Here is an 18,876-nt window from a genome sequence, read left to right on the forward strand (position 1 = left end):
GCCAGACTTCTGAAGGATTATCCGTTTACAGCCTCCCAATCTAGAGACGGGACTCCCACTGAAGATGGCACTATTGTTTAACAACAGGCTTTGATGGCACCTAGGGGAAGTGTTCACGGAGATTTAAGAGAATGGGAGTTCTAAAACATTTGCGTTTTCAGTATTCCACCTCTTAGGGCTTTTTCTAACTTCCTAAACGTGTTGTTTTTGCTTGTTTTGTTATTCCCAGTTGGTTGCCCTGTAGATTCCTAGTAAAACCCTTAAGTGAGAAGGACTGTGCCCTATGCTGGTCTTAAGGGAATAAGGAAAAGTAGGGCTGGAGAAAGCTACATGGGGCCGAGTAGGCCTATCAGGAGACAGAGAAAGAAGCATATAGTGGTAGCTATCCACTGCTGAGGGACAGAGAAAAGGGGCGGTCTACCTCACACACTAAAGGTTTTTATTTGACAGACAAGAAGCTGCAAAAACGTTGGCATTTTTATTCAGACGTATAAAAACAAAACAAAAAAACTTCAGGGCTAACAACAGATACCCCCAGTTTCCCATCCATGGGGACAGAAGTCTGAAGCTGGGTCCTCTTTCTATGCCACCTGGAAGCTTCCCACTACTGGATGAGAATAGCTCCTAAAAGTGGCTCTTGGGACCACTGTGAATCCGTCCCTTGGGTGGAGATCATATACAGCACATGTAGGTTATGGTTTACACAGAGATGCCCAGTTATTTTTCCTTCTGACCACCCCCTACTCCCACCTTCTGAGATAAGAAGTCTGGGTGTAGGAGCAGGCTGTAGTTGCTGGAGTTAGACTTGATTCAGTGCAAAAACAAGAAGACAATGCCCCTTCAAGGGCTCTGACTTATATATCAGTTTTCCTTGATACTTTACAGTAAGAGCACATGCATTGGAAAATCTTGAATCCGGACCTGCTATTTGATTTACTTAATCTCTTTAAGGCTCAGTTTCCTTATTTGTAAAATGGGATAATACCTAGCATACAGAATTGGTGTCAAGGATTAAGTTAGATAATGTTGGTAAAGTTTAGCATGATGCTCAACACATAGTAAATGCTCAGTTAATAGTAATCATTAATATCTACTCCCAACCTCTTCACAAGATTTTAAGCTTCTCATTTTTTCTAGGGGGTTAAGGGTCACAAGCCAAAATTTTGCTTTCCCCTGCCAGGTTTCCCCCTTTCCTCTTCCTTCGAAGTCTGATGGGCAACAAAGGCACACTTTAAAGCCTAGTCTCAACAAGTCAGAGTCTAAGAGAAAGGGACATGGGGAGTAATCCTTCATATCGCCAGGGAGTTCCCCCAAGGAAGTTGAGGAATGGGACTGGGAAAGCACATAAAATAGGGAAAACCATCTCCTTTCCTGGGTTTGGGAAAGAGAAAAAGTGCAAAGCTGGCTAATACCACAAGAATTTTGTGTCCGAGTGTTTAAGGCCTCCAAAGGTTGATTGGAATTGTCTAGGACTAGGGAAATGGGGCTGAGATCTGTGAGGGAGACAGACTAAGGAGAAGAGGGGTACCCTCCAGAGGCACTAGCTGCCATCAGATGCTCCCTGAGTACCTCAGTGAGCAGGGGTTATGTTCTCTGGGCATTAGCCTTGGGGAAAAGCCGGCTATGCCAGTAATCGGGGTTATCAAAGGCAGAGTCAGTGGCTTCTAAACTACGTAGAGTTTTGAGGCGGGCATAATGGACCTGGGGGCCATGGTGTACAGGCCCCTGGAAAGCTCTCATTTCTTCATACCCTTGCTCAGCTGCTGGGCAGGCCTCCATGGCTGCATAATCCCCCCCAGGACCTCCTCCACCACGTCGCCGATTCATATATTCATAATCTTCATCCGGAGTTGTGCTGGCGTTGGGCATGGTGGGCACGGGGTTGAGCGGGCAACTCTGTGTGCTGCCCAGGGAAGCACTGAGGTCTGATCCCACATCCATGTACTCGTAACCCAGCTCCTCAAGGGAACTTGGCCTAGGGGGACGAGATGAACTGCACTTTCTCCTCCGGTTCATGTATTCATACTCGTCGTCGTCATCTTCTTCTTCAGTACCCAGGACAGAACTGAGACCCACTGAAGAAAGGGTGCCTTCCCGGGAGGAGGTGCCTGAGGGTTGAGAAGAGAGGCTAGGTATGTGGTATTACTTCATTGTAATAGGCAGTGAGGAGTGGGGGAGTCTTAGGAAAAAATGAATAGGGAGGGATATGATCAGAGAAGACAGAAGGATCAAGAGGAGCCTGTGGAAGGAGGATTAGAGAAAGATTTGAGGAAAGCGCTACAGAAAGTCAGGCACCTTTGAGGTGTGCATCTGGCATGACATAACCATTGACATCCTCTTCCTCTAACCCTGGTGGGGACTGTGGGGTGACAGGAGTAAGCAGGCTGTGGCGCTGGGAATGGTAGGCACTGTCTCCTCGTGGCCGTGGGCTCCGGCTCCGGCTTCTACACATGGATACCTTCTCCTGGAGCTCGGCCTCAGAGCCTGTCACATGGCCCTCCGATGACTCTGATGCCAGGCGTCCCCGTGGCACTGGGTGCAGAGAGGCTGGACGGTGGCACCGTTCACTACACCCACGAACTGCAGACTTCTAAGGAGGAAAATAATACATGGAGATTTACACAGAAATGAGGGAAGAAGAGAGATTTGTTTAGAAGGAGCTTGGGTCGTTCAGTGCCTTCTGTTTTGTAGGACACTGATTAAACCTCAGAGGTTTCTAAAGTCTCCCACACTACCCCTATCAATCCTAAGACACTGCCACCCAGCCTCTTGGCATCCTCTTAAAGAGACAGACCTTACCTGGGCAGCCTCCCCAAGATTCCCCTGGTTCATAGGCATATATCCCGATGATGGACTTACAAGGCTCTGGCTCTAGGATGAAACAAGTGAGGAAGAAGTTTAGATTAAGAGAGAAATCTACTCACCACAGCGGCCTTTGAATAGTTAATATGGACATCTGTGGGATTCGTGAGGGCGCAGGTGTACAGAGGGCTTAGGGTGCAGAAAGTCTTGGGAAACTGGAAAATCTCACCCCACGTGGCCGAGTAAGTGTTCCAAGTGGCAGGCTAAGGGCAGAGCCTAGTGTGGTTGCCAAGTTCTCCTCCTCTGCCTCCAACTCCAGGTCTAGGTCTAGTTCTGGCTCCAGCTCTACTTCCTCCAGTTCCTTGTTTGTTAGAGCAGGGGGCTCTGCCCCAGGCGGAATTCCAGGCCCACTCTCTCTCTGTGAGGGCAGGTGGTTGATTGTTAAGGTACATCCTGGTTCCAGCCAAGTTCCCTTTTCTCTAGATCTCCTTGGCACCTCCTAATCTCCACTCACCTTTATGACCAGGTACCGTGGTGGGTCTCGGGCCATCCTGGTGAACTCATTGGCTAGTTCTTTAAAGGTTGGGCGAATGTTCTCATCAATCATCCAACCTGGGGTAAGATGTAGGAAGGAGAGCGATAAGAGGGGAGTGGAGTAGGGAGGGAAGCTACTTAGAAAATGGCTGACGCTTTGTTCCCTCATCTTCGTGTGGGGAGCCTGACATCCACGTAGATGCCATTGGCATCAATAATGTGGAGAGTGCTTAGTGTTTATTGGGCGGAGACCGTTTGGGGCATGCACCGCTGTCCTGGGTATTCACTTTTCATCACTGAGCATTGTTTATCTATGCTTTTTAGGTTTTCAGTCCAATGAAGCAATAATGGAGTAAAAAAAAAAAGGCTGAAATCAGCAGGTAACTCACACTTGACCATGACCATGTAGACGTCAATGGTACAGATCTGGGGCTGTGCCAACCGCTCCCCCTTCTCCAGCAGATCTGGTACTTCAGCCAGTCGCAGCCCTGCATAGGGCTCTGCCCCAAAGGTCATCAGCTCCCAAACTGTCACTCCTGGTATAGGAAGACATGACTAGTTGATGGCAAAATAGTAGACATGGGCATGCAGATGAAGAGAAGGCAGAACTTGATCTGACCCAGGATCTGAAGGGCTTAGAGATTCTAAGAAAGGGTCTCAAAAGGCATCTTTGGAATTTGGACCAGTGATGGTATGGTGGGCATCCAGATGGACTGACCATAGCTCCAGACGTCACTCTGGTGTGTGTATTTCCCAAAGTGGATACTCTCGAGGGCCATCCACTTAATTGGAGTCTGGGGGATTAAAGACAAAGGTGTCACCAGCTGATTTCCACACATTTTCTTAGCATTTCTAAACCCATGTTCTCCGTCGTTCTTTGCTGCTCTCTAAACTTTTATTTCTGGCATCTCCAGGTTCTTCTCCTTGGACTAACCCTGCAGCATCTGCTAGCCTCTCAAAGAGACCACAGAGTACTTCCCGTCCCCATGCTTCACTCCACCCCTGCCTCCTTACCCAGCCTTTGTGTCACCTTACCTTGGTCTCACTGTGCAGTAGCTGCTTATCATCAGGGGGCAGCAAGTCAGCAACCCCAAAATCTGCCACCTGAACCTGACTAGGTGATTTCAGTAGCACATTTCGGGCAGCCAGGTTCCTGTGCACCATACCATGTTCCTCAAGGTAGTACATTCCCTATAGGGAAGGAAGTATTCTCAAGGTTGGGGAAATTGGTCCTTGAGCTTCAGAATCACCTCAAACCCTAAGGCACCTCTCAACACTTGAACCTCCTGGTCCCCTCCCTGTGGGCCCACAGGCAGTTTCATCTTAGAACTCCTCCAGTCTCCTCTCACCTTGGCAATTTGTACTCCCCAGTTGAGCAGCAGCTGTGGCCCCAGTGCCCCACGGTGTTGTCTCACATGATCCAGCAGGGAGCCCAGAGGCAGGTACTGAGTGATGAGCTGCAGAGATGACCCTGGGCACAGTCCCAGCAGCCGTACAATGTGAGCATGGTCGAGGCTGCCAATGGCCAGCATATGCTAAGAGACACAAGAAGGGTCATCCTGGGAACAAACAGGGTCACATAAAACCAGACCAGGGCTCCCCCAACATTCGAAGACATCAACATGGCTAACACAGTATCTGCTAACACGAGACCGTGCTTCTACATAATCGTATCTAATATCAACCCTCTCCTAGTGGCACACAGAACACCCTGCCTTCACTTACGTCCGTCACAGCTTGAAAACTTTGCCGTCCACTCTTGTCCTCAATGACTTTAATGCAGACTGGAATCTTGATCGATTCACCCTCAGGAATCCACACTCCCTGGGAAATTTTGGGCAGGAGTCAGCCTAAGGTCATTCTCCCCAGGCTAGTCCTGTCTCTGAATCTTTCCCTCCTTTGCCCTAGATCCTTTTCCCACCTCCCCAGACTTCCTGTGGGCCACTCACTTTGTGCACAGTTCCGAAGACGCCCGAGCCCAGCACTTTAAGCTTCTTCAGCTCTGTTTCCTTGAAGATTCTGGCCGAGACTTTGTTAGCCTTCTCACTGGGATCCAGAGGCTCTACGCTCTGGAACAGATGGAAAGGAGGTACTCAGGAAAGCCCACTCCCATGTCCCTCTCCAACCCCCTCCCCAGAGGTGGATGCCAAGAGCAGCAAAGCCCAAAGGGGTGGGAGCAGGAAGAGGAATGTCTCTAGTCTTGGAAAGCATTGCAGGCATATGGGGGAATAAAAGACCTGAGGATTGAGGAAGTCGTTTGTGTTCATGAGACCAGAAATCAAGAGGGTCAGGTTTTCCCTTTGTTGGGAGAGAGTTGGTAATACTATCACCTTGAGTACTTTTATACAATTCTCTCTGTTTTTCAAAGCACTTTCACATACATCATCCCCTTTTACCCTTACAGCCACCTTGTAAGGATGAATGTTATTATTTCCTCTGTATACATGCATAAACTGAGGCACAGAGAAGGAAGCTAACTTCTTCAAAGTCATACAGCATATTAATGGCAAAATCAGGACTAGAATTCATGTCTCCCATTTCTCTGGCCAGAGTCCTTTCTAATGGACCATACTACCTCCTTGAAGAAAGGGATCAAAGCTCTGGGGAAGGAAGAGGATCTTAAAGGGTGATGGTATAGGGTATGTTTCAAGGGTAAGCTAGGCACTCACCTCACCCCGTTCCAAGTAGCGCCTCATAGCCCTCTTATTCTGAATCCGGCGCCCACGCCAATAGAGAAAAGTGCTGCCCAGGATCAGGAAAATCACTGCCAATCCTACTACCACTGTTAAAGCCATTGCCAGATGGGTTTTGCTGTGGGACAGAGAAGCCCAGAATTATCCTGGGTCTACACTTCCCTTACAAATGTCATTTACACCTGTACTAAAGGTATAGCGCAGATCTGGGGCAAGAAGTTAACATTCACATCTACATATATCCTTGAGCAATATGAAGGGGTTAACCTCAATCTCCACCCCAAGACTACTGCAAGTTAATCTTAGGAAGGGAAGACCAGAAGCCTGGATTCTTGTGTCCCCAGGTCCAGTGATAGTAGCCTGTATATAGAGGGCCAGAATGAATAGAGACTTAATCTTCCCAGGAGGTAACGGCCCTTCCCCAAATATTCCCAGCTCCCTAAATCTCCAAGCCCACCATACCTGATCAGTGCCAGTGTTTGGCCTAAACAGTCTTGTAGCTCTGGTCCCTTACACCTGGAGAAGAAAGTCACCTCCTTAAATGGGAGCTTGGTAAACTTCCACAGGAAGCTCAATTCCAACACTCTCAACGTACATTGTTTCAGACCCTACCATGGCATCCCATCCTGAAGCCCAAAGCATATCCCAAGACATGGCTCCCATCTCTGGCTCACCAATCCTCCCTGAGTCCCTCTCTTGAATGAAACTCCCCTGAGCTGAGGTTATTCCAGGTTCCCCAAATTGTAGCGTCATTTTGTGCTGTTACTGAGTTTCCCTTTCTCCAATCCTTCACTACACAGCTGGGAGTGGTTCTTAAGTCATAGTTCCTTCTTTCTTTCTGCTCTCCTCACCATCTTCTTTCCCTCTAGTTCTGTACTCTTACCCCTCTGCCAACACCCTTTTATCATCCCATCACTGACCCCTGGGTGCAGTTCTCATGACAGGGCCGACATTCATTCTGAGCATCTGGGTACTTATAGATGGGGCCCTTGGCACCGAGGACTCCAAAGGGGCAGCTGCTCACACAGTGGGGCCCATCTCGAAAATGGGCACACTGGGCACAAGCATCAGAGCCCTGGGTGGAAGAGAGAAGGTCAGGAAGTATGGTATTCCAAGATCAATTCCACACTTCCCAACAAGAACTAGCCCAGCCATTTAGGATCCTCCATTCACAGACCCTAGCATTATCTGACCTCCCTGTGCCTCTCTATGGCCTTGAAATTTGGCCATATCATTCCCTAGACCCTCCAGTGTTGCCCCGCCCTCTCTCCCTTAGAGATCCTGGTGCTGCTACTGTACCGAGCCATTGCACGTGGTAGTGCCCTCCATGGGTTGGCATTCCGGGTGGCAGGAAAAGCATTCAGCTTCATGGGCAAACTCACGAGGCTCCCTGCAGTGGGGGGCCGGGGGTAAAGGGAGGTGGGTCACTTCCAAGGCCTGACCTTTATGCTCTGATCTCCCAACCACAGGGCCTCCTACCTAATTCCCACCAAGGCATATACAGAAAGTTGTCTAAAGGCTTTCAGGTGCCACGTGAACAGCTCCATCCCTTGGGTCCATCCCCCAACCCCTTCTTGACTCTCCCCCCTCACTGTACCCATTCAGAAAGTTGCAGTGGGTCACACAGACACCTCCTCGGCTGTAGTTTCGGCAAGATAGGCACTGACTGGGGCCTGGGCCCCAGCATCCCCCAGAGGAGCACAGTGGGTCACACACTTTGCCTTCTGCCACTGGAAAGGAAGGGGTGGGTTAGGAGGAGTCTGAGGTCTCCTAACAAGCCTGTTCCTGAACTCTTGCTCATTACTGCTTCCAGCCTAATGTCCCCCTCTCCTTGGCTCTGTCCCCCATCCCTACTCCCACTTGCAGGGCAGAGCAGCCCTTATACCCCTCTCCTGCCTGATTCCACCGCCCCGTCCGTGGGCCCTTTCCCTCACCGCAGTCTCTGCGGGGCCGATTATGCTTGATGTCCAGTCTCTCTTCCGAAGGCCCCCGAAGCAGCCTGGTCCAGTTCAAAGAATGGTGGTAGCAGAGCTGTCGATTGGCACTTATGTAGATACGCCCAGCACTAATTTCTTTCAAGGATCGGAGGCCCAGAGATGTTACATTCAAATTCTTCATGATCAACAGTGAGAAGCCCCGGCTGAGAACAAGGAGACTGGATGAGAGGGGAGACTACAGAGGAAAACCTGAGCACGCAGTGGATTCATTTCCATCCAACAAATTTGCTCTGGGCTAATCAACCCACTGAGAGGGACTCCCCCCTCCTTTAGCCTTTGCCCCATCAAACTCCCACTGTATGAGACCATGCCTTGCATTTCACTCAAGGATGCCTGAGAAACTGGGTTCTTTGCCTGGAGATGCGACGACCTCCACACCCCTTACTCACTTGTAGAGGCTTCGGCCCCCAATGGTCGTCAGGTTGGAAAAGACACTGAAATTGTGCATGTGGGGAGGCCAGGACTGGATGTTCAGGTAACCTGAGGGGTTGGAGAGGGGCACATGAGTGGGGAGCCTCTCCCCTTCCTTCCTCAGGTTTGCCCGGTCCCTCCCCTGACGCCTGGCACATGATTTTCTCAAGTGGTATACTCAGTAAGGGCAGGCTCTCCTCCCATTCACCTGTGATCTCCCGCACTGTCCGGAAGACATTGAGCTTCTCAGGGTCCAGAGCAGGTATCTTGTGCCAGGGGTCTCTGAGGAGAACAGTAAAAACCAGTCAACAAGGTAGAGGCATAACCAAGTAGCAGTGAGCACGCCTAGCCTCAGAACTTAGTTTCCAAACAGCGTTCTCCACTAAAAGGAAACAGGACTCTTGGGAGAAATGGCTGAGGCAGGAGAAATATAACATGAGCCTACAGCATCCTGTGCAAAAAAGTAAGGAAATGCTCAAAGAATGAGGGGTATAAGCCCAAAGAACACAGGAGCCATCATGAAGGGGCCCCACAATGAACAGACCAAGGACAACTGGAATGATGATTGTAAGAGACTCTGAAATGTTGACTAAAACAAGTATCCACACAGATTAAACACACAAACAAGTAAGTAAATAAACAGGAAGGGAAGGCTCTCCCTCACACGAGAATGCCTACAAATAAATACAGGAGGAATAATGGAGTTAGAAAATCATCATTTGGCAATTCTCATAAAAACTGCTTCAGGCAAATATCTCCCCACAAGATACTTATTAATTGCAAAGGGAAAATAGTAACTTTACAGTAGAAAAGCTGGCAGACGCCCCCTTAACCAAGTGACCAGAGGTATCATCACCAATGATGGAACAAATCAACATCATGTGCCTCCTTGATACTTTGCACTGAGAATACAACTGTAGTATTCCTATCAAAATGCATAACTTGAAGCTAAGTGTGAGGCAACATTAGATAAACCCCAACTGAGGAACACACTACCAATCACCTGACCTGTACTCTATCAGCAATGTCAAGGTCATGACCTGTGACAGATTAAAGGAGACTGAAGAGACACCAAATGTAAATGTGTGATCCAGGACGTGAGCAAGACTATTAGCGAAATGTGATTAAGGTCTGTAGATTAGATAACATTTTGTATCAATGCTAATTTCCCGATTTAAACAATTGTACTATGGTTTTGTAAGAAAATGTTCTTGTTTTCAAGGAATACACACTGAAATGTGTATTTCAGTGGGGTGAGGGGACACCATGTCTGGAAATTTACCTTCAAGTGGTTCAGAAAAACAAGAGCATGTATATATAGTGTGTGTGGTGTGTAGAGACAGAAATGATAAACATGTGGTACATTGGTAACATTTGGGGGATCTGAGTAAAGAGTGTATGGGAAATCTTTATACCATTTTTTGCAACTTTAGATCTAAAAGTTTGTCCAAAGTAGACAGGTGGCCCTAACGTTTCACACACACACTCACACACACACACTCACTCACTCACTCACTCACTGTAAATGCTGTCCTATGGATTAGAATGTCCCTTTGCTCTTTGTGGCTCCAAACCAAGAAGCAGAACTAGGGGAAACAGCTGGAAGTCATGAGACAGATTTTTATCCAATTTAAGTAAGAACATTTAGAAACCTTTAAGAAGGAGGACACAACGTCCCTGTCCCTTGCCACTCAGCTGGCTGGATTGCTTAGGGGTATCTGAGGGGATTCAAGCCCTGGCTGGGGAGTTAAGCACTGTCAGGTCCTTTGTGGCCTCTAAGATTTTATGATCTAGATTCCTGATCAGCTCCACATACGAAGGCTTGAACCAATGCAATGAACCGTGAGCAGGTGGATGGGGTGGGGGATCAGGGGATGAAAGCAGAATCTCTAACCCATTGAGGCCGGTGATAAGAAAGTCCAGGTTGCCCAGGATCTTGGTGCAGTTCACAAATCCATCAATGTTGCTCGAGTCCACAGTCTGGAAGCGGCTCCCAGAGCCCGTCCCCTCACAAGCTGTAAACACAGAAGAGGCTCACTGGGGAGGGGGTGTGGGGGGTGGAGTCTGAGTAGGCTCAGGGGAAAGGGTAGCTCTTCACCAACTCCTTACCATCTCTTACTCACCTTTGGGGCACAGACCCCCACAAGGTTCACATATCTTGAGTCCATTTTTATCTACTTCCATTTTGTCAGGAGGACAAGCCCTGACACAAGATGTTTGATCCACCACAAAGTTATCTAGGAGGGAGGAGGGCACCATTAGAGATGAGGGAGGAACACTGCCAACTACCAACTAACTGAACCTCCTTCCTCCTGCTCTGCACTGCATTTGCTCCAATCGACCACCCGAGGTTCCTTAAGTGCTGTCTCATGGATTAGAAAGGCCCTTTGCTCTTTGGATCCAAAGAGCAGAGCTAGGAGCAATTGCTGGAAGTCATGGGGAGATAGATGCGGGAACGGGACATAGGGGTCATTCATTAGGGGTGACTAGATGATCACAACCAATTGCCCTCTATATCCTCTATTAACCACCCAACTTGATCCATTTTGCCTCCTAAAATTTCATGTAAAATCCTCGTTCCACTACCATTGTTCCTTCCCTTCAGACACTTACGGGGACAGCTGGCTACACAAACTCCTCCATACTGATACTTGGTGTGGGGATTGGGTTCCAGCTGGAAAGTTAGCTTGTTGTAGACAAGAGGCTGTGGACACTGGCGTACACAGGCTCCACTGTCATTGAAGAGCCGGCAGGCCTAGGAACACAGAAGGCTCATAAGACTCATGTTACATATGGACCCCTACTTCCTCCCCAAAGCCCACATCCCATTTCAGAACAGGCAAGCGGTGGTAACAGTACGTACAAAGCAGTCTGTGTCCTGAGGGCCCGAGCAGCCCCCTGCACACTCGTCGTGGCAGCACTGGTTGGGGTTCGGCCCAAAGCAGTGACCATTACACTGAGGGGCACAGATGGTCTTGGTCACTACGGACGGAGAGAAAGCACAGCTGTCAGGGCTCACAGGACTGAATTCTGAGGCTATCTCTCACCCTCTTGCCTTAGAGGCTCATCGCTACCCCCTGTCGACACAGGCTGGGGTGGGCAAGGATATGAAAGTGTATATGAGTTTGAAGTCTTTAAAATGAAGTAAACCCACGTGTCTGGCAGTCTTCTGGTCCAGGACCCCAGCATCGCCCCTTGCAGACCTCATGACAGGGGGGACCTGGTTGGGAGGGAAAGTAGCACAAGCGGCTGTCAGAAAGGCTTGCTCAGATCAACAGGGTATGATGTCAGCACACAGGCACCCAGTCCCGGGAAGCGAAGAGCCAGGGCAGCATCCCTCCTTACCCCAGCGGAGCTGGGCTGGGCTCAAGTGAACCTGTCAGCAAGGGGTGGAGCCGCGCCTCCACACCACCCACAGGGCAGCTGAGGGGAGGGCCCGGGGCACATGCCTCACTCAGCCCAGTCCCAACCCAGGAATTTGGTTCTTCTTGGCAAACTGAACCCAGTAGGAATATGTGTGAGTGAGTGGACAGGGAGTGGCAGACTGCGGTCAGGGCTAGGTAGGTTCTAAGAAGCAACGATGTAGGAGTGGAAAGAGAAATGGATGTGCAGTCCAGAGACCTGGCTTCCCACTCAGAGCACAGAGTTCTTTAGCCCCTTTCCTTCACACGCTGCTTCTGCGGTTCGGGTTCTAGGGGACTGACCTGCTCCCTCCTGGCAGGCTCCTTGGGTTAGAGCCCAAGGTTTGTTCAGTGGCAGCTGGTTCACATTAGGGACATACTGATGAGGGGAAAGGAGTCACTCTGGTTGGGTGGGGGCAAGGGGGCAGTCTTGATCATGGCCACTCACAGGTCCTGCCATTGTCCTTCACCACTATCTCGGCTTCTCGGTCCCGCACGATGTCCCTCCAGTCAACTGTGTCCATGTGACAAAGTTTATCATTCTTCTCAATGTAAACGCCCCCTGACAGAATCTCTGAGGTAGGGAAGAGAAGTGCCGGGGTCAAGGGCTAGTCAGGGAAGTCCTCCTTCTCCCTGCCTCCCCACCAGTCTGAGCAGAGGACATGGGCAGGCGGATATGTCCAATTAAATCCAAACTGCAGAGGAGGCGCGCCTTGTAAGAGGAGCAGGCCAAAAGAAAGTCCTTCCCCCTCAGACACCTGTCCAGATCCGGTTTAGCGAGTTGGGGAGGGGAAGGGAAAGAAGGAGAGTAGATCCCTGACTCAAATCCACACCTCCCCACCCCCGCGTGCCCTACCTGTGTGTTTTTCAACTGACTGGGACAGGCAGAATCAGAAGGTGGCCAGGTGGTATTTAACCCCTCTAGTCCTCCAGCTTGGGGCGACTTGTGAGGGCGGGAGGGAGGATTCCCATTCCCAGGGAAGGAGGGACATCAAGGGACACTGTACTCGGAAGTTAGAAGAATGTGTAACAGCCTCAGCTCCAACTCCAGCCCCACCAGGACATAAGGACCCTCCCTGGGGATAGATGCCTCAGCTCCCTGTTAGGACCCTCTATCATTTAAGGAGGAGTGGACCTTTAGACCGTGGTGGTCAAGGTGGTGGGCACGTTGAACGGGGGTACTTAGAGGGAGCAGTCTTGGGTCATCATCAAAGAGGCACCTGTCAGCAGGTTGGCTGAGGGGCAGGCCTGGAAGGAATCATCAGGAACTGACCAGTGAGCTGAGTAAAGCGGAGCTGGCGCAGAGCATGGCTGGAGTTGGTGTTGTAGTTCAACATGACAAAGATGGCAAACTTCCCATCGTAGACCTGGGTCCCCCGCACCACTCGGAGGTTGGGCAGTGGCAGCGTAGAGAACTCATTCATGGCCACAAGGACGTAGCCGGTCACTTCTCGGATCCACTGTGATGGAGCAGATCGTGTGGGTGAGAGGGAGAGTGGGGCAAGAAGTGTCAATCCGCTTTCCCTCCCTAAGGCACTGAGGAAGCTCTAGCTCCTCTAATTTTTTCCAAGTCCTGTTTTGGAGTAGGGAGTAGCAGGCGCCACACGACTTCTGCAAGTGAAGACAAGCTGTAGAAATAACCGAGGAATTCTAGGCTCCTAGCCTTTCCTTCTCAGGGCTCCTCAGGCCAGGAGGGTCCTTGCTTATCCCTTCCTCACCTCCTCAGGTGCCTCTTGGTCCCTGGTGCAGAACCCCACGTGCCCCTGCCCCCTTCTCAGGGCCAGCCCCTGTGCATCCCCGGCTACAGCGACCAGTCCACAGGCCCCAGATTCCAATCATTGCCCCATAAACACACTGGCTTGGATCTTAGGAACCATGGAGTCTTAGGAATGCTCAACTCCAGCCCTGAGGACAGGAAAGAGGCTTCTGTAGGGAGGACAAGGGGGAAGAGGTCGAGGAAGGAGGTCGGCACTCTAACCTGCAGGAAGGAGAGGTCAGCATTGTGTCCTGTGAGCACGATCTCCAGGTTCCCCATCACCACCTCACACCTCTCGTAGAGCTTGTACAGTGTCTGGTACTGGTTCTCGGCATCGCCGGTCACACTCAGCCCATTCAGAGTCCCAGGGCACACTGTTCCAAGTGGAGGTAAGAATGGCAGAGGCCTGGACACAAGTTTTCGGCCCTGTCCCCCAGGACCACCCCTTGGTTGCCCTCTTCCAGTAACATTTAGCACGATCAGAGGCAGCTGCCTCCAAGCCTCCGCCCTAGAGGCAGATGGCAAGGCCAGACTGAGAGCCTCAACTTCCTCTTTTCCCAGAATCCCTTCACTGGCCCCCTGAACAGGAAGGTGAAAGATTGCCTTTTCCCACCTGGGCCTCCTCTGTGCCTCTACTGGGTACTACTTTAGATGCTAAGGAGTTAATCAAGGAGGATGTGGGGTTGTTTTCCCCTCCCTAGAAAGAAGTTAGAAAAGGACCACAGCTTGGTTACCCTCCTCTTCCCTCCCCCGCTCCAACCAGGGCACTTCTCTACCCCCATCCTGCCTCTCTAGGTCCTGGAATAAATATCTCTTTGGGGCAGCACACAGCCCCTATTGTGTCTACTGAGGGTGGGATGGGGGCAGAGGGCGGGGGCAGTGCCTGGGGCCACGGTACGGCCCACAATGAGGCGATTCTATTTAGGAGGAGGGGGCTGCCCCACCCTGTCCCCAGACACCCTGTCCTCAGCCGCTGGCCCCCTCTCTCCCCTCAAGCCTTGGGCTCAGACGAGTGACCTCACTGGCAGGGGGCCTCTGGTGGTAGTGTGGGGGGCTCAGTGTGAGCTCTGTCTATAAAGCTGGAAGATAGGGAGCTGACTGCCCACCTCGCACCCCCTTCATCAACTCTGGCTTTCCTCTCACTCTGCTCCCCGTCCCAGCCCACTCCAGCTCCCTCAGCATCACACTTTCCAGCCCTAGAGTATTTTTCAGCAAATACAGAGAAGCCGGATGGAAACAGCAGCCGACTGCCTCCATTCTAAGCCTTCTACCCAATTTCATCGTCAGAGGAGATTCATTAAGAAGCCTTCCAGGGCTTCCCTGGTGGCGCAGTGGTTGAGAATCTGCCTGCCAATGCAGGGGACACGGGTTCGAGCCCCGGTCTGGGAAGATCCCACATGCCGTGGAGCAACTGGGCCCGTGAGCCATGGCCGCTGAGCCTGCGCATCCGGAGCCTGTGCTCCGCAACAAGAGAGGCCGCGATAGTGAGAGGCCCGCGCACCGCGATGAAGAGTGGCCCCCATTTGCCGCAACTAGAGAAAGCCCTTGCCCAGAAAACGAAGACCCAACACAGCCAAAAATAAATAAATTAATTAATAATAATTTAAAAAAAGAATGTTTCCAACATGGCACTCTCACTCACATTAGGGACAGCCTAGACTCGAGGTACATGAGGCATGTCAGTCTTGGGGGTTCACTTTACTTTGTAAGTATGGAGGACATAGGGGCTATGGGAAATGTTGGACCCTGAAGCCCTCCCTACAACTTGTCTCTCCTCTGGCTCAGTGAAAGACCGTGGGGAGGGGGTTAGATACCACCTGTCCCAGCCACCCTTCCCTGAGGCAGTGGCAGCCTAGTGGGAGGCAGGAGTGAATGGAGGGAGGGAGATTGGTGAGGCCCCAACACCTCCTCCCTGATGCACCCCTAGTCTGACCACCTGACCTTTGAAGGGCTCCCATTCCCTATCACACCCCATGAAGGGAAAGGGGTGAGCTAGACCCAGCAGAGGGGTAAACAGGCTGGGAGCTCCCAGAGGAGCCTGGGAACTCTAGGGTCCTTGGGTTGAAAACGAAACGACTAGGAGGTTAGTCGTTTCTGGAACAGCGCCACCCCAACCCCCTTCCTGGCAGGACACCCCCTCTTCCAAGTGAAGGCGCCAACCCTTCTCCCCAGATAAGGGAGCCACGATTTCTGCACAGGGAAGTGGGGTGTGGGCGTGTACACACACACACACACACACACACACACACACACACACACACACACTTGTACACGTACACAGCTCCCCTATTGGCCCAGAAATCTACACTGGTTCTGTCCTTGGGTTTCCTTATTTGGAAGGATTTCAGGTGGCCCCATCCATTCCACCTGCCCATATGTGTTTGTGCAAACTTTGTGTCTGTGCTTGGGAGGCTACGGTGTTGGAGATCCCAGTTCCCTGCCACCCTGAGGGTAAAGTCCATATTACACAAATAGGAGCAAAGGGCTGGGTGGGAAGAGAGTATGAACAGCACCTCTGAGGAGGAACCAGGCAGCTTGGGGAGGAGAGGGGGGGTAGGGGAATTAGAAAGTCCCTGCTATACGCAGGGATTAGGGGCACAGGGAGGGCCAGTGGCACAGACCCCCCCTTTGGTAAAGAGCACTGGGGTGGGTCACAGCAAGAATCTCCAGCCCCTCCTTAACCAGAGGCCTCCTCTCCAAAGTCCCCCACCCCCCATCACAGCCAGGACAAAGGGGCTATAGAAGGACTGAGACAGGGCCGGATGCCCAGAGGCTGCAGGATCCAGATAAAGGGTAAAGAGACCCAACCATGCCTGCCTCCTGTCTCCCTCAGGGAAGGTGGCCAGGATCTGGGACTCCTGGGTTCCCAGCTGAAGATTCCAGGGGTCTGGATGGGACAGTGATACACAGTCACTTTACTCAGTCTCTCCCACTCCAATCCCCAGACCCCCGCCCTCCACCAGCTGGGAGTGTTCACATCTCAAGATCCCAGGGTCTAAATTTAGGCCCAGCAACTGTGAGGGAAGCACAGGTGTTTCTCCCACTCCCACCCTGGGGAAGGGGCCCTGACTGTGCCAAACCCCAAGCCGAGATCTGGGGGGAGGGGAGGAAATCAACAGGGTTCCTCCAGTGCCAGCAACCCCAGCACCCCTCAGGTGTCCATGGTCCCAGAGACACCCCAAAGAGGTGGGCTCAGCTGGCATGGGAGTGGGAGGAGGAACAGAGGAGCAATCTGACTCTTGTCTAGACTGCTAGAGACAGCCAGACAATAAACAGAATGGGGGTGGGGGTGACTCTGGGCCTAAGAAGGATGCCCCACCCCAAGGACAGGGAGCTCAGAAGACAGGACAGGTGCCCTGTTGGCCCTCAGGTTGGCGAGAGAAAAGACAGAGAGAAATAGCGTCTGGAAGTCCTTGACCCTATAGCTCCTGGCTCAGTGCTTTGTACATAGTAGATGCTCAATAAGTATTAGTTGAATTGATCTGGGTCTTGACAAAAAAGTTTGGTCAAGTCGGGGACCAGCTAACTTTATTATTTTGAGAGAAAGAGGCCAGTCAGCCTCTGCGGGGCCTCTCACCCTGCTGTCACCTGGACTTGGCCCTTGGGTTAATCTCAGCTCTCCACAGGGCAGGCCCACTCACGGAAGAGGAGGTGCCTCTCTTGTTTTCCAACAGTAGACAACAACAACCTCCCCCCTTCCACAGCTCCGCCCTGCCGGCAAAACAACAAAACTGGAGGTTTTTGAGCCCCTGGGGGCAGGAGGTTGGGAACAAACCGAGAACCCCCCCCTTCCCTGACCCGCTCTTTCCAAGATCTCCACCTCCAATCATCCCCTCACGTTTACAGAATGGAGGTCCCAGCTCCCCTCCCTGCAGGGCCCCTCAGAAGTGTGAACTGTTTCGGCATCAGCCCTATCCGGAGAGACAAATCAGAGGGTCCGCGACACGGCAGGGAGGAGGTGGCCGGGGCAAGGTAGTGGTTCGGGAATCCCGTCCCCGCCCGGACCACGCCGAGAACCTGATCCTGACGGTCTCCGCCCAGGGGGCCCCAGCGCGCCGGGGCTCCGCACCCCCAGCCTCGCACAGCCCGAGCTCCTGCCCCTGGCCTCCGGCACCCCGCGAATTTGTCTCGGAATCCCAGGTTCCGAGCCTGCCGGTGCTCCCGCACCGCTTACCTGCCTGCGAGTTGCCCACCTCGGAGCCCCGGGCCAGGCTGAGGAGGAAGCCCAGCACCTGCAGAGCCCCGTTCGCTCTCATGACTCCAGCGGAGAGTGAGGGGAGCCCAGCCCAATCCGGCCGGGGGGCGGCCCTGGACTAGGACATCTAAGCGGAGCCACCTGAGCCGCCGGAGACTTGGTAGCGGCGGCAGAGGAGGTTGCAAACTGCAACCGGAGCCGGAGCCGGAGTTTGGGGCGGGATGGCAGGGGAGGGGTGTAGTCTGCAAGGGAGCGCAGGGGGAGGGGGTGAATCTCGGCCGCGCCCCCTCGGGCGCGAGGCTGGAGTAGCGATTGCTGGAGCCTCTGCGGCCCGCCCCGAGCGCGCCCCACGCCCCAGTGCCCGGCAACTTGGCCGCGCAGATCCAGGACGGGTCTCGCCCTAATTTTTCTCCGGGAGCTGAAGTAAGGGGAGGCCAAGATTCCAAACGCCCCCAAATGCTTCCAAAGGAGAAAGGTAATGGGGGTGGGGAGAGCGCTCCAAAGCCCGACCCCCTGCAAGTTGGCCTCGCCCACTAACCAAATCACTCAACTCCCCTAGCCGGTTGGGTCACTTGGGGGATTTTCCGTCTGAATGTGAATGCTTCTCTCCGAGTGTGTTTTTGAGGGGGAGGGTGTTTTTGCCGCCCGCTCAGGCCACCTCAGTTTCCCCGGAACCGCCTCGAAACCCCATAACTCATGCACCCTGCCGAGGAACCCGAGCCCCAGAGGCCGCGTGAAATTGCAGTGTCTCCGGCCGCTTCCTCCTCCAGACCCGGCGCCGGCCCGGCCTCTCCCGGGGATTTGGTTGGGGGGCGGGGGTGGCTTCCAGCCTGGGAACAGACCCCGAAGCCCGCCTTTTCACTTCCACTCCGGGAGGGGCTCCCGCACCTGTCGCCGTCCCCTCTGCTGCCCCCCAAGGCCGCCTGGGAGAACAGCTGCCTCCCCTTGCACACTGGGGTCGGACCGCGCCGTCGGGGCGGCCAGCGTTCCCACCACAGGCGCTCACTTTCCCAGGCCTTCCGGGCCCGGGCTGTCGCTGGAGAGGAGAAGGAGGGGGACGCGGAGAGGGCACTAGAGACTGCGTCCC

General features: G+C 52.6%; 1 protein-coding gene across 1 annotated transcript; it reads right to left on the reverse strand.

Moving 5' to 3' along the window:
• Positions 1-459: 459 nt before the first annotated feature.
• Positions 460-17,998, reverse strand: ERBB3 (erb-b2 receptor tyrosine kinase 3). Its single transcript, XM_030866642.2, has 28 exons — positions 17,769-17,998; positions 13,817-13,968; positions 13,112-13,298; positions 12,287-12,412; positions 11,592-11,657; positions 11,301-11,419; positions 11,051-11,192; positions 10,561-10,674; positions 10,332-10,452; positions 8,646-8,719; positions 8,416-8,506; positions 7,964-8,169; positions 7,627-7,759; positions 7,329-7,419; positions 6,950-7,104; positions 6,492-6,545; positions 6,006-6,147; positions 5,286-5,405; positions 5,062-5,160; positions 4,686-4,871; positions 4,372-4,527; positions 4,055-4,130; positions 3,726-3,872; positions 3,317-3,414; positions 3,032-3,220; positions 2,800-2,871; positions 2,296-2,590; positions 460-2,108 (listed from the first exon to the last, which is right to left on the reverse strand). The coding sequence occupies exons 1-28, from the start codon at positions 17,848-17,850 to the stop codon at positions 1,585-1,587; spliced, it is 4,017 nt and encodes a 1,338-aa protein (XP_030722502.1). The 5' UTR covers positions 17,851-17,998; the 3' UTR covers positions 460-1,584.
• Positions 17,999-18,876: the final 878 nt, after the last annotated feature.

Source organism: Globicephala melas, chromosome 10, assembly GCF_963455315.2.
Source record: "Globicephala melas chromosome 10, mGloMel1.2, whole genome shotgun sequence".
Taxonomy (NCBI): Eukaryota; Metazoa; Chordata; class Mammalia; order Artiodactyla; family Delphinidae; genus Globicephala; species Globicephala melas.